The sequence below is a fragment of the Leptonotus elevatus genome, chromosome 7, assembly GCF_054856555.1.
Source record: "Leptonotus elevatus isolate MCC_2025b chromosome 7, RoL_Lele_1.0, whole genome shotgun sequence".
In the NCBI taxonomy this organism is placed as follows: domain Eukaryota; kingdom Metazoa; phylum Chordata; class Actinopteri; order Syngnathiformes; family Syngnathidae; genus Leptonotus; species Leptonotus elevatus.
The window spans coordinates 9,276,031-9,291,328 of record NC_141245.1 but is presented as its reverse complement, the minus strand read 5'-3'; the positions used below and the strand labels follow the sequence as shown (position 1 = coordinate 9,291,328).

At 40.3% G+C, this 15,298-nt stretch overlaps 1 protein-coding gene across 3 annotated transcripts in view; it reads right to left on the bottom strand.

The window, feature by feature from the left end:
* Window positions 1-15,298, bottom strand: part of hip1 (huntingtin interacting protein 1) — a 42,701-nt gene continuing 27,403 nt past the window's right edge. For 2 of the 3 annotated variants that reach the window (XM_086080703.1, XM_086080705.1), the window contains exons 15-31: window positions 14,795-14,883; window positions 13,808-13,924; window positions 13,514-13,615; window positions 9,484-9,678; window positions 9,115-9,262; window positions 8,941-9,027; window positions 8,737-8,844; window positions 7,203-7,339; window positions 6,995-7,105; window positions 6,804-6,862; window positions 5,926-6,019; window positions 4,647-4,747; window positions 4,371-4,476; window positions 4,148-4,271; window positions 3,948-4,009; window positions 2,999-3,146; window positions 1-1,765 (exon numbers count right to left, since the gene is read on the bottom strand). In XM_086080703.1, coding sequence (XP_085936829.1) covers window positions 1,755-1,765; window positions 2,999-3,146; window positions 3,948-4,009; window positions 4,148-4,271; window positions 4,371-4,476; window positions 4,647-4,747; window positions 5,926-6,019; window positions 6,804-6,862; window positions 6,995-7,105; window positions 7,203-7,339; window positions 8,737-8,844; window positions 8,941-9,027; window positions 9,115-9,262; window positions 9,484-9,678; window positions 13,514-13,615; window positions 13,808-13,924; window positions 14,795-14,883 — 1,799 coding nt within the window. In that variant the 3' untranslated portion in view covers window positions 1-1,754. The remainder of the gene's footprint in view (window positions 1,766-2,998; window positions 3,147-3,947; window positions 4,010-4,147; window positions 4,272-4,370; window positions 4,477-4,646; window positions 4,748-5,925; window positions 6,020-6,803; window positions 6,863-6,994; window positions 7,106-7,202; window positions 7,340-8,736; window positions 8,845-8,940; window positions 9,028-9,114; window positions 9,263-9,483; window positions 9,679-13,513; window positions 13,616-13,807; window positions 13,925-14,794; window positions 14,884-15,298) is intronic. The other variant, XM_086080704.1, reaches the window with a different exon arrangement.

Below are 15,298 nucleotides of genomic sequence, written 5' to 3'. Positions count from 1 at the left end.
TTGTATTAACAAGTTGAAATATTTATTTTTAAAAACTGAAAAAATAAAAACAAACCCACCAACATAGTTTTAGTACACGATACAAAGACACATGTCAATGTCGCTATGCGAGTGAGTAGTTTCTTGAACTACAGTAGTGTGAGGCAGTTTGAAAGGCTGGCTGAGCTGGTACGACGTCGGACCCGAGACAGGTTAAGATACAACATTTGGACAAAAATACAAGCGGTGGTTACTCAAGGTGCGTTCCAGTTCATCATCAAAGACGGATGTATTCTCGTCTCCATCCACCATCCCCTTCTTAAAGTATTCCGTCTGGGAATTATTTTCAACAAGTTTGAGTGACAGATGACCACCACTAAAGCAAGTATTAAAACAGAAACAACAGCACTGCAGTAGCACTTGTCTAATCTTTGCACCCACTTTGTCATTTAACACTAACTTTTTTTTCTTCTTCTAAAAACTACAAATACGGTTTGATCAACTGTGCCCAAATGAGGTTTTCGACACACAAGGATCATCCATGCCACCCAGACAACGTGGTCATAAGCCTCCCGTTGAATGACAAAATGATGACATCATATTTGCATTTCGCTCTTCAAATGAAATGAAGGCAGACTGTGAGAGAGAAATATTGATGCAGCTGAAGGTTTGACGATGGTGAAAGTTGCCAATTAGACACACGCACACTCCCGACTTGCTAACCTGCACTTCCAAAAATGCATTAAAAGGACAACAGCTAGTAAGTAAGGAGGAATATGTAATTACCAGATGATGGTCCAATCTTAACAGATTAAACATTTCTGGATTTTGCTCTCCAACGCTACTGCGAGGTGTTGAAGCTCTAGTTTGGCAAAAAATAAAATGAATAATAATAATAAAATAAAATGTATTCTCTAATAAGGTGTGACTTTATGAAAACACATTTTGCTTACAGAATGAATCTCTGCAGAATTGCTGGACAAAAAAGGCAGCAGAGCCCAATGTAGTAAAAAAAAAAAACTCTTACTGTAAAATGGCCATGAATCAGTTTCCTGCTACATTTGATGGTTTAGAATAAGGGTTGCAAGCCCCCCCCATCTTGGCAGTTTGGAGCAGTTTTCTATGGAAGCAACTATTTAAAAGAAAAACTAAATGAAATGGTGGTTCAGCTTGATTTAACAGTCAGGTTTGTTAAAAAGGTGAAAAAGGCAGACAGTCCAGTGAAGCGTTATGGACTTACAAGTAGTGACGTCTGTCAAACTGACCTCTGGCTCCTGTAGCTTGTTAGCGCACTCGATTAAGAGTCTTTTTTTTTTCTTCTTCCCCCCACTGATGTGATTTGCAGACTCAGATCTCGTCTTTGCTGTTCCTAGACGTGGAACTTGTGCTCATCATGTCTCGAATGCAACTCTTCAGGCAAATTTGGAGCAAGGAGCACAGATAATAAATAAGTGATAGACTGCTCTATACACACACACACGCACATCACACACACACATCACATACACGCGCGCTCACACACACTCTTTGAAGAGGAGGCGTGATGCCGTGAAGTCGGGTCGTCCTTCCATCCCAGCCTCGTTCCTGGTGGCTGAGCCCTTGGCGCCGTCTGCGCGGAAGACTCCAGACATGGATGTGAAGAAGCGGATTTAGAGAGCAAGCACCGTTTCATTTGGCTTGATTAACAAACGAGCGGAAAAACTAGCGAGACAGAGATGGAGAAGAGTGTATAAATACAAGTTTCTTCCGGGCCAAGGCTACGACAGGGGGTGCGGTCAGCCTGAGCCTGCAAGGAAGGAGAAAACGGCATTGTATTAGTTTCTTACACAATTTGGAATTCAAACAAAAATGCACATCTAAAGCTTGAACCACTGCAAAATGATTTATTTACAACTAATCGAGTAAATGGCAGAAGGTATACACGTAGATAACCTGGTTGGTACCCCTCTGCTAATGAAGTAATAGTAATAATAATAATAATAAGAAAGAAAGAACAAATAATAACAATAAAAAAATAATGAAAATTAACCAATGAAAATAAGACATTACACACACGCACACAAAAGATTGAGAAGAATTTGACCATACCGAGGTGCGTCCTCTAATTAGCATCACAAGTGTCTTCAAACTTGTGAGCAAGTCAGTCAGCCTATTTAAAGTGACAGCGTAGAGCATTTAGCGCCATCCAATGGTGAACTAGTAATTCATTCATTTAAAAAAACATTCATTTAAATATTATGCAAAAAAAATCCCTCTGCTTTGCTCTCGCTAGCTTTTGCTAGCTTCTCCCGCTAGCCGCTCCAGCGAGTTCTTGCTAGCCACTCTTATTCGCCGCTCCTCTTAGCTCCTGCTCGCTCACTTGGCTTGTGAAGTGTGGTCACTCTGAGCCACCGTAGCACATGCGTCGAACTTATGTCATTAAATGGCACCCAATACTACACACTGTCCGTTGAAAGCAGTGCTTAACAGTTTTCACCTTGGGGCCTGCATCTTCTAATGGTTGCCAAGTTGTGACCCATTTTATAGACATTAAGAAAAATAAAGTTTTGTTAGTTAAAAGAAAAGCCTTTGAAAATACATTTAAAGTATGTTACATTTTCAAATGAGTTTGACATAGCGCCAAAAGCATATTGCTAGCTATGACATACGCTAGCCAAAAGCTGAGCTGCTCTGTATTTATTTTAAGTAGCTAGCGACTAGGCGCTTACAGTACTATTGTGAACAAGTCTGAATACAAAATTTGTATCCAGACTTTTTATTGCATTTGTAGTGTATTTGTATTTCTTTACTAACCCACCAGTTGAAAATCACCGATTTATTATTATTATTATTCGAGAATAACAAGTAGTCACTGCTGTTTGGTGTCATGGTATATACCACACTGAACATGAACCAGACGAAGCAAACAAGCGAGTGGTCTCTTAGAAAGAAAATCAGAGACATTAGCCACTTAAAGGTAAAGGCTACAAGGCCATCTAATGCTCCTTGGCCCAATTAAAGTTGGGAAACACTGGCTCACAAGTTCCACTGTGTAGCGTTGGGCCCTCACCCTCCTTGTCGGGCCCCCAGCCCTCCGCTACCCCCGCCAGCTCGTAGTGTTTCTTCCTCAGCTCCCCGAGACGCTCGCGCTCCTTCTGCAGGCGTGTCTCCAGCTCCAACACCAGAACCTGTACAAACACAATCACACAGACACACTCTTGTCACAAAGTTTCCCCGAGCAAATGGCGGAAAAACAACAATCCTAAAAGGGTTATTTTTATGAGTCATGTACAGGAAATTATGATCCGGCCAGTGACAAAAAGTGGACAAAGGAGCCTTTTTACGTCATACAGACTTGCTAACAAATAAGCTAAAAAAAAATACTGCAGAGAATCAAATGATTGCTCTTATTGCAATTCATTTGTAATTTTACAGTGCAGCGCTGACTCAGATTTCAAAATATTAGACTCAATTTAGGGTCGTAACATGCGTGTTTTTGGAACATGGAAGAAAGGGGGAATATGCAAACTCCACACAGTAAGCTTTATTCTTACACAAGCCTCAACTCATTTCTTTATTGGGCCTTTTCATGTCTTTGTATTACAATTTGTGGAGTTTATTGGCAACCTTCTGACTGCTGAGTGCTTAAATGCTCACCTAGAAAAACAAATAAGAAATGAAGTAAACTATCAGTGGCTCACAGTATTTTAGGACCTTGTTTACACAAGTTAGGTTTCTGTAAATACGCTTAATGCACTCTGCCAATAGCAGTTCCCTCTTTAATGTTTGCGTGTGCTTGTGGATGTGTGACAAAGGTCTGGCTACTTTTTGTTTTCCTTTCTCTTTATCCTTGTACATTTAAGTTCAACTTCCTGCTGGATGAAAAACAATTGAAGTGTCAAATGTGGAACAATGAGCGCATTCCTAAACAGGTCTGCTTATCGTTTGACTTTTGACATGGTGCGCGCATGTCGCATATTGCTGCCAACCTGGGCGTCCATCTCTTGTCGCTTGATCTGTGTCAGCGTCATGCTGGAGAAGTCCATTGTATCTGCGGCGCAATCCGAAACAAAAAGCCATCAATTGCTTGTATGCGACCAAAAATTAAACGGCAAACCGCTTAAGGTTAGGCTCTTAATATTGTTGTCTGGATCTAAAAGCCACCATGGTGACGCTGAAATGTTCTTACCTTTGTCTTCAATTTGGGACTTCCCAGACTTGGTGGAGGCCACAACAGCAGCGGTAGCCTGGGTGACACCTCGAGATGCCTGCTGCAGGCGCTGCAAGTTGGCACTGTCTTTGTCCGCTTTAACCTGGGGAGGACAAAATCAATAAACACCGGAGCACATCTCGATTCGCTCCTTTGATGATGAAAGAAGACGGCTTGACATTTCACTGCACTCATCACTCACCTTGGAAGCAGCAACAAGTTGCGCCGTGCTGGCCGCAATTTCATGGGAACACACCATCAACTCCTCAAACTTCCCTTTGCCTTGCACCACAAGATCGGCCGCGTCTCTGGAAAGACAATACAAATACAACGTAGTCAACTACATTCATATGTATAATCGAAATGTTCAAATTGGAAGAAGAGGTTACAAAATGACTCACATTTGCGTGTTTTGTTCCTGTTAAGATCAGCGCTTAAGTCATTAAGGAGTAATTTAATTAGAAGATCATTTACTTACACCATGACAGTGGCGCCCCATCCAACCGCCTTAGAAGCAGAAATTAGGCCCTCTGTCCAACGGGAATTCTTGACATAGAATTCCTTAGTGGATGCTGCACCCTGGTGGACAAAGAAGGAATTCGAACCAAATCAAGGCAGGGAAAAAAACAAACCACAAATTAACCGCAGATGCCAACTGGCTCTAGCCTTATCATGTTAAATTTGCTATACTACTTTGTCAGCAAATGAACGTTTGACAATAATGAACGTTCTGCATCAATTAGTAGAATAGCAGCATTCTATTTCAGAGTTACACTACAGGCACAGCTCATTAAATTAGGCAACGCATCTTCATTAATGAGACTATCAGAAAAGTTCATTTGTTTGGCTCAAAAACTCATTATAAAGATTCCTTAAATACATCCAAATACACTTTTCAAAATGCCAATTCCTACCAAATGAATTTGACTGGGTCCGATTCGATTAATGCTCTAATTCACTGGTTCTCAGCCCCGGTTCTCGAGTACCCTTTATCCAGCCTGTTTTCCATGTCTCCCCAGCCAACACAGCTGAGGATCGTTATCAGGCTTCATGCAGAGCTTGCTGATTATCTGATCGTTTCAAACACCTGTGTTGCTTGTGGGAGACATAGAAAACGGGCTGGATAGGGGTACTCGAGGACCGCGGTTGACAACCACTGTTCTAATTTATTGAGATAATGAATTTTGAGATTTTCTTTAGCAGTAAACTACTAAATAAAAACAAGGTTTCACTCTGTCTGTAGGGAATCAACATAATTTGATGTTTTGAATCGGATTACTTCAAAGATAATCCAATTTATTGAGATGCCCAGTTTTTTTTTTTAATGCCATATGTTATGGCATTAAAAAATATATTTTTTTGTGATTTGTTTTGGTTACTTTTTGGGGGAGACAGATCTTATAGTGCTTAGTTGTACAAAAGGGCAAAAAATAAATACATTTGATACAATTAATTACTTGCATAATTTAAAATAAAAATAATTATGTTCATTGCCTAAACACAACCTGTGCTACCTTAAACGTAGCCATCCACAATTAATAGTGCGACTAATCTGCGCTAATTCATGATTAATGCGATATTTTTTTGTGATTAATTAATTAGTTAACGCTTTAACTTTGACAGCACTAGTTTAAAGACGTATTACTGTGTTTAGTTAATTACTTGAATAGCAACTGAACTGGTAGGTCAACAGTGGGTGAGGTGAGTAAACAACTTCTACTTTTCCAAACCTGGGGACCAAGACCAAGAGAACGTACCCTGCCACTCTCGACAATATCCCTTTGCAGATCTTTGGAGGACAGAACAAGTGCCTTGATGGCCGTCATCAGATCCGTGCACGAAGCTAAGATCCTGCAGGGGCCACAAGACACGCACAGACAAACATTAAAAGTAGAAGATGAGTGAAGAGAGCAAAAATTGCATAATTTATAGACAGTCCAAACAAAGAACGATTACTGATATTGTTTCCTACAAAAGAAGCATACAACTCAGGCACACAGCGTGGTGTATTAAAAAAATTATGGGGTGAACAAGCAGTCACATTCCGAAGAGGTTTTGTGGTCCAAGTGGTGAAATACATCGCGCGCTCTCATGTGAGCTTGATTGCAACGCTACTTCTACAAATTCACTTCTCATATTTACAGCATTACATTACAGGAGGGCAGTTTTGAACTGAACTGCAGACAGTTCTAAATGCAGAGATCTCTATAGTAAAAAGCAGCTGGTTGTGTTACATATGGGGGGAAATACATGAATTAATTTCCCACATTGCCATAGCACTCGTTACGACGTCACCTAGTTGAAGGCAATACAATGCTACTCCAATGCTAAATGGTGAATCTGACAGCCAACTTGGAATGTGCAGTCCAATAGCAAAGACTGCCGTTGCTTATTTGTATTGGTTGAAGAAAATGTGTGTTCTGATAATGAGGGTATTTATAGCAGAGCTAAATTAAGACGCACGTGTAAACTTGTTATTCTGTCATCCTTCCATTTTCTATAATTGTCCTCAATAAGCTTGCAGGGAACTACCACTGATTTTAAGTTTGAAGCCTTTCATGCAACATATGAAATTAACTCTAAAGACTTTTACATAAATAAATCTGAATGTGAAGTAGAGGTTTGATTTTGTTACCTCTCATTGACCTCCATCTTGATTCCTGTATCAACTGCTCGAGACTTGTTGAGCATTTCCTATGGGGGGGGGATAAAGTGGAGAATTTTCAAGCCAATATGACTGCAAAGTGAAACGACCAGTTCCCATGCTAAAGATGATCATGCTTGTTATGCGTAGCGGCCATACTGAATTTACAAACGCATCCACACCTCTATCCTTGCTGCAGCAGATTCCACAGCTGCAGACGTGGCCGCCATTTCCTGCTCCACAAGATCTCCCAGCTCTCCTTGCTGCAGCTCCAGACCCCGAGGACGTAGTTTCTGAATTCAAATTGGAAGACATGGGAAAGCAAACTTTTCGTTATTGTGGCCATCATTTACTAACACCCAAGAGGACAACGTTTAGACGGGTACCGACCTCTGCGGAGGCCATAATGGCTTGGAGAGCCTCCTTCAGCTTGCAGTTGTCTACTACTGTTATGTTCTCCTTCTTCTTCATGTGGCCCAGCAAAAGCAGAGCCTCAGCGCCACATGCTTTCACGCTTTCTGAAAGGACTGTTACAGGGTGCACATAAAAAAATATATATACACTTGTCATTTTATATGTAAAAAACCCCCCCGCTATGTTCATGCTTACATGCATCATATTAGACTTATTTAATAAATGGAGTTTTTATTTATGAGAGTAGCATTTTCCAATCTCGGGAGCCAAGGCCCCTATTTTCCATAAGAAAAACTTCACGGGAAACCACCAAACAATAATCACAAAAGGTATGCATACTGAAATAATGATCTTGTTTTAGTTTAGTCACAAATGTACTTAGTGTGAAATCTGAGTTTGTATAGTTTAGTTGAACACAAAAGCTATATTTGCAGAGAGCAGGTTGGTTGTACCTTTTGTCATCTAATTGAAGAGCATTTTTATTGTTATGCATCCGTTTCCGTTATGCAGCAATGAGCAATAGAAGACAGCTAAGTTTCATCATTATTGACATTCCTGGTGAAAACACTGACAAAAAGAGCTTATTGCAACATGGCCCTGGTTGATCTCTTATACTCTGCTGCCACCCGCTGGCCGTTTTTTGTAATAACTACCATTGCTTTAAGCGACCTCTTCATGTCAGAAAATGCATCAAAGCCTTCTGTATGCTATTGAATTTTTAAAAAACAAGTTTGAGTTAAATAATAATACAATAATATTAATTAATAATGCTGTCGACATGATTTTTCGGCCAATCACAGATCAACAAGTTTGAAGGAAAAAAAAAAGATAACCGATCACTGATTCGATCATAAGATGGAACAATATATCTATTTGAAAAACTTTTATATTTACTCTACAGAGGGGTATGGACCGACTCGGCCCACAAATAGCGAAAACCCACGTATAATTGACGTCAATTGAAATGGAAAAGGAGGGGGGGGGTGTAATCCCCATAAAAATGCTGATAAACATTAAATATAACATGTAAAGCTGATCAATGATGTCGCAAATGAAGACATTACAGCCGATCACAGATTTTACATCAAAATGCTAAATATCGTCCGATCAAAATCAGATCTGTGTAAAGTCCACCAGTTCTTTTAACCTAACGATACAAGACATGATTGATTTTTCTCAAGGTCAGCACATAACGGACCAAACAAAAAACTGTGAGCACAAAACAGAGATACAAACTAAACCGTGGATTATGTGAACTGTTCCACCCCTTGTTGGGACATTTTTGTTTGGTGATGTATCATGAGGTTTTTTTTCTAATGTAAAATATGTGGCTTGTATCAATAAAAGGTGGGAAACACTGGTTTAGAGGTGATGGACTATAAAATAAGTAAGATGATAGTTTGATGGATAGCCATTTCTAAATGTAACATAGTGACCCACCAAAGGAACTCTCAACTCAAAGGGGCCTCACAACTACTATGATAACAGGCCCAATAAATAAACAACTTACCATCAGCCTGCTCCACAGGCACCATGTGAGAGGTAGCACTGCCTTGAACAATGGTGTCGCCCACTAGGTGGCCACACTGGGTCACCACTTTAAGCAACTGAGACACACCTGTACAATAATAATGGAACACAAAAGAGAATTGATCTCATTTGCTTTATGGGCTTTGCATAGAGCAAGTATGCAATGCATAAACCGGCTGCATACTTGTATCATCAGCTAGAAAGGCGTCTCTGGCAGGATGGAGCTGCTCCACACAGTTTAAGGACGCTTGACATCTGGATGCCAGGTAGTCTGCAGATGTAGGCATCATTGGACATTACTATACACAACGCACTGTCACACTAATGAGCACCCCGCAGCGGAGGGAGGCACGGCAACCTGCTGAGCTGGTGCAGCTGATGTGGGCTGGGTCATCGATCTGGGCCAGCGAGTCTTGGATGATTTTCTCGGCCTCTTCGACGGCTCCCTGCAAACTGGACCAGCGGGCTGCTACGAGCTGGCTCTCTAATGCTTGCTCCCTGCTCTCCTACGGACACACACGATATGGGCGCTCCGATTTGTTACACAAATCTGATTTGAATCCCCTTTGCTTACAGAAGAAGCAAATGACATTGACATAATTCAAAACGTTTTTTTTTTTTAGAATAAATACAACATTACAGTAGTCATAGCCAACATACAAAAAAAACACAACCGTATCCATAGCTGGGCCCTGTTGATTTAATCGCCAAGTGTTTGACCTTTCACCTTGTCATTGAGCTGATTTTGCAGGGTTTCGGCTGTCTTCACGCCACTCTCCCTCTCACTCGCCAACGAACTTTGGACCCGCTCAAGCTCCTCCCCTCGAACGGCCAGCTCGGCTTCCACTTTGGACAAGGACTCAACGAGTGCCGCTTTCTGACATTCCATGGCCGCTAGTTGAGTGCTGAGCGCATCACCGGACTGCAAAACAATGAAAAATAAATGATGTGTTACAGAGCACATAAACAATCGCAAAATACGATGGGAAGTCTTGATCGGGACAATATGAGGATGCGAACATGTTGTACTTAATAATACAAGAGACCTCCAGTGCTACTGCCTTTTTATAGTTTGTGGCTTGGCGCATAGTCTCAATGGAGCTCTAAGTGGCGGTCAAGTCAAATCAAAGAAAATGTGGGAAGTTGTGGTTTGGAAACTTGGCAAAACAAACTATGACAAAAGACTAAAGTTTCATCAGATCCTGCACGTTGAAAGCTTGTGTGTGAACAGCCTTTGCAACTCGTTGGAATAAGCTCACTAAAAATATGAAAGGGACTTCAATACAGCATGAGCAAACGGTCAGATGGTGGAAAGTAGGGGTGTGCCCCCCCCCCCAAAAAAAAGGATTCTCATAAGAATCTCAATTCTCATTTAGTACGATTCAGAATTGATATTAAATGTCCCAAAATCGATTTTATTTCAATTATTTTAAACTGTCTTGCCCTTGTTTGTGTGTGCCTTTATTGGGAGCACTGTTCATGTTGTACACGATTTGGCCACTTAGGGGCAGTGTGGTTCAGCTTGTTCTGATCTACTGTCAAGTTGTAGCCACATAGAAGCAAAAAGTCATGATCAAGTTATTCCAATAAAAGATGCTTCTCTGTATACATTCCTGAAGCGTTTTGTATGAATAGTCGTTCTTTTGAGTGATAAAAGTGCCACGAGCAGCGCGCTAATTAGCATTAGCGAGTCAGACTGGAGTAGATCATGACAATTCTTTGCATATCTATAAATTAAAGCAGAAATCATTGTCAGTCAAATAATTTTTAATCTAAAATCGATTCTGAATCGAATCGCAGGCCCAAAAATCGGAATCGGATCGTGAGACAGTCAAAGATTCCCAGCCCTAGTGGAAAGTTAAGAGTGGATGGGAAATTACAAATAAATTGGCATAGAGCTGTTGCAGGAGGCATATATAAAAGCAGGTTTGTCAATAAAAACATTTTTTTAGGGTGATATATTTTCTCACAAACTAACTTGATAACTTTTTTTCATGCCACTGATAAAACGATACTAGAGCATAATAATTCCAGTACATCCTAGTTGAGAGCAATTTAAATTCAATTATCAAGAATACTGAAAACTGGCATTGAATGTAGAGCAATAAGACATTAGGTCAATGAAAAGTATAAATAAAGGGTAAGTTCACAAATATCACATAATATACAGCCAGTGTTGTATCTGAATGAGTTCAATGAACTAAAGTTCATGAACCTGTTCATATTTTGGGCGAATGTGCACTGAATGTAGGGCATTTCTGCTTGATGAAAGTTTTCGCAAATACACTTAATTCTGGCATCAGTGAGCATTTCCCAAATGAAAGTTCATTTACAGTGCCGGGTTTTCGTTAGATTTCCAGGAGAAAACGTTGGCCAAACACAGTAAATGAGCCTCATATGCGGTGGGGAAAAAGACCTTATTTGGCAACACAAGCCACAGACACATTTGCATGGAGGCATTAAGATGTAAAGTATAAAGGATGGCTGTGTTGGGGCGGATGGGTGGGCGGAGTCTGTGACAGATACCTCACTGGGAAAATCTGGTTGGTGACAAATAGTAATGTAAGTTACTGCTTGTTAGTCCCTAGTAAGCATTCAAGCGTTTTCCCTTTGTATTTTGTGACGCGAGGAAGGGTGGGGTGGGCGTCTGTGGGCTGGGTGGGCTGGTTTTAGGGTGCTGAGGTCGCAGCAAGTCGCAGGTGCGTAGTGGAAGGTTTATTTAGAGCGTGACAGCTTAGCACAGAGTCTGTGACTGTTTACTCATTGTCCATTGGGTGTTTATTATTATTTTTTAAGTGTTTCTTTTTTTTTTATATACCTGATTTCATTGTGAAGTGTTTTAATTGTAGGTGATTTTTATGGCGCACTGTAAATAACAGATTCAAACTGCAGCTGTCTACGAGTATGAACTGAATGAGTGGCAACAAAAAACAAAAAAATCAAAAAGTTCGTTTTTTTAGAACAATGACCTTAGTTCAAAATGTTGAATTATGAACGGAACTTGTTCATTATAAAATTTGCGAACTGAACTTTGAACTAGTTTGCGTAGAAAATCAACTTTTAGAACATTGCATACAACCACATAGGGCAGTGGTGTCCAAACTACGGCCTGGGGGCCATTTGTGGCCCACCATCCATTTCTCAGCGTCCCGTGACAGACTTAAAATGGCATTTTCAAAGCAAAAATTGTTACTTCCACTTTCTGCTCTGTGTCAAGGTCTGATTTATGAACATGAATCATCCTCAAGTGTTTTAAAAATGGTCAATTCACTACAGTTTTTGTTCTGAATGTGAAGATTTGGTTGCTGTTGAGTTCAGGGATGCATTTAGTCTAGTGTGGTACAGGCTAAATCCGAAACTATTCGGCTCATCACCTTGAACAGAAAGCTGTGATGCACTTTTCACAAATAACTACAAAATATAAACAATATGTAATTGCTTGCTTGATTTCAGTGTGTTTAATAATTTATGGTCACAAATTCAAAACAGCCATTGCATTCTTCCCTTTTTCTATATGCAGCCTTTAAATGAAAACGTTTGGACACCGCTGACACACTATCTGTAGTGGCATCAGAATAAAATGAGATTATCCTATTTCTAAACTGGAATGGTTGTTTGGGGAATCCCAAGGGTTTTTTCTCAGGCAATTTGTACTTGCTATCAAAACTCTGCAACGGTCCTTTAAACGCAGTACTTGAATGAGGCGTTACAATTGCAAACTGTCAGGAATTGAACGGCCATCTGAACAAACTGGTGAGATGGTTGTGTTTTAAATGGACTTTGAGGTTTGAAGTTGCGACTTTCTTCACACCAACGTGACATACTCGCTCATTGATGTTAACTGGGCGCTTTCTGCGTTCGTCTGGCTTGAATCCAAAATTTTCCCACATTGCTGCTGCGACACAGCGGCTTTGGAACTAATTCCATTTATGTTCCTCATTTCTACGTGTGTGTGTACAACTACAACCGTCAGAAAACTTCGCTTCAAGTATGTTAATTGTTTCGCTCTGCTTTAATGCTTTTCACACAGTCTGCCTCGCTCTATGTGTGTGTGTGTATGTTTGCGCGCGCAGGTTTATATCACATCTTGGGGACCATTTTCTGGGTTTTTAGTATCATTGTGGGGACCAGGTGTCCTTGTGGGGACATTTTGGTGGTCCCCTTGAGTCCAAACCTCTTTTTGAGAGTCAAAACTTGGTTTTAGAGTTTAGGTTTGAATTGAGTTTTGGTTGGGGTTAGGGTAAAGCAGTCAGTTGTGATGGTTAAGGTTAGGAAATGCATTATGTCAATGAGATGTCCCCACTAGAAATGTAAAATTTTTTGTACATAGTGGGGCCCAACCGTCCATGTGGGGTCATTTTGCTGGGCCCCACAAGTTTAGACCTCTTTTTGAGGGTCAAGACTTGGTTTTAGAGTTTAGGTTTGAATTGGGTTATGGTTGAGGTTAGGGTAAGGAATAGGCAATCATTTTTGGTGGTTGGGGTTAGGGGAAGGGGCTAGGAAATGAGATGAGAAAATTATGTCAATGAGATGACCCCACAATTCTATAAGTACAAGTATGTAAGTGTGTGTGTGTGTGTGTCACCTCCTGCAGCAGCGAGCAAGCTAACTGACAGGAGTGAAAGAAACCCGACTGAATATTGACATATAGTATGTATGAGTTAGCATGCATTGCTTTAAAAGAGTCTGACAAAGTGAGTAAAAACTGAAAAGGACAGCAGTTTTTGTTGTTGATGTAATGATGAATAACATCAGACCTGTTGTGAGGAGGCCATGGTGGTCTTGAGGGAATCCAGCTCGGCCCTGCTGGACACCAGCTCTCTCTGCAATTTTTCAACATGCTCCCGCTGCGCTCGTTCCTGGGTTGACAACATTTTATTTTTCTAAGAAAGTGGCACACCTGATTATCTCTAACAATATACAAGTGAGCTGCAGCATAATGACTGAGAATCACTACTGAAGATAAATTACACAAGCCATTTTATGAATTTGGTTAAAAAGTAAATAAATAAATAAAAAACAAGCAAAGTCTAGGTGACTTTGATGCCCACCTGTCTGTCTGCACAATCTTGGGCGCCCTTCACCTTGTCCTGCATCTCTTTCCTCACTGCGTCTATTTCATCCTGCGCTGCCCGAGCTAACGTCATCTGCCGGGTCACCTCTGCATTCTGCACCCAGCACACAAACATACACTTAGGGCAGTGGTTCTTAACATGGGTTCGATCAAACCCCAGGCGTTCAGTGAGTCAGCCTCAGGGGTTTGTGATGATACATCCACAGGTGACGCTACATAACTTGGCCTATCTGTGCTGCATAGAATTGTGCGCTCAGTAGTCGACTTGTGGCTGTTGTGATGGCACGTCGTGTGATTTCTTTATTATTGTGATCCCTTCATACTAACTACGTTGAGCAAAAAAAGAAAGTGGTCAGACAAATTTATGCAATGTAAATTTATGTATAACGGAACATATGGTGTTCCACAGGGTTCAATTCTGGGGCTTCTGCTGTTTTCATTGTATCTGCTGCCCCGAGGTTCCATCTTAAAAAAGAAAAAAGTGGTGGTTCTTAAAACACTATAAATATAGAGTCGAGTTGAGTGAGTAACTGATTTGCAATGTCAAGTCGAGCAATTCAATTCAAAATTTTTTTTTTTAAAGCGCCTATAAATATAATGCAATATTATTATTATTATTATTATTCCAGCACAACTCTCTCTCTCTCTCTCGCAAGACTAAAGGAACCGTTCCTTCAGCTGCATGGAGATGGGGACTACAAGAACAACGCTTTCTGAATTCAAGGTAAATAGAGCCATCTTTGATGAAAAGGTTCCTCTCCCTGTTCATTTTGTTCACCAGCAAACTTTATATCGGCCTTGAATTTGAAAGGAGAAAAAACATTTTATTTTTCAATCAAGAAAGGTTCGGTGAATGCGCACAGGAAACTGGTGGGATTCAGTACCTTCAACAAGGTTAAGAACCACTGACAGACGACGACAATGTGAACGGGTTTTCAATATGAACAAAGGTGTTTTTCCTCACCTTCCTCAGCAATTCTGCATGACCTTGTACCAGCTCGCTGTACTTCTCCTTCAGCTTGGTATAGCGCTGCTCATTGGCCTGAGCTTTTTCTGCAAAATGACCAAGGATACAAAAAGCGTTAGCCACTTTTCTGGATGGACTTTGACCTATTAAGTTAACGCATGTGATAAACAAGTTACCGGTACATACATAATCCCAAAGTTTTTTTTAGAGTACATGTATGTACACATAAAATGCACAGACCAATTTTGTGTATTGGAAATCCTGTAAAAACAACAAATTAAGCGTGTTATTATTACTATTTTGTTTTATAGTCGTTTCAATTGTTTCCATCTAAAATATTTTTATACTCAAAAGTGGTCTAACAAATTTATTATTATTTCTTTATCTGTTTATGCCTTATTTTTCAATTTCTAGGCCCTTTAGGACTCCTTGTTCCAAAAAAGTACTGTAGGTATTTGTCTAACTTTATATTTATTTAAGAGGTGAATTAAATAAATATTT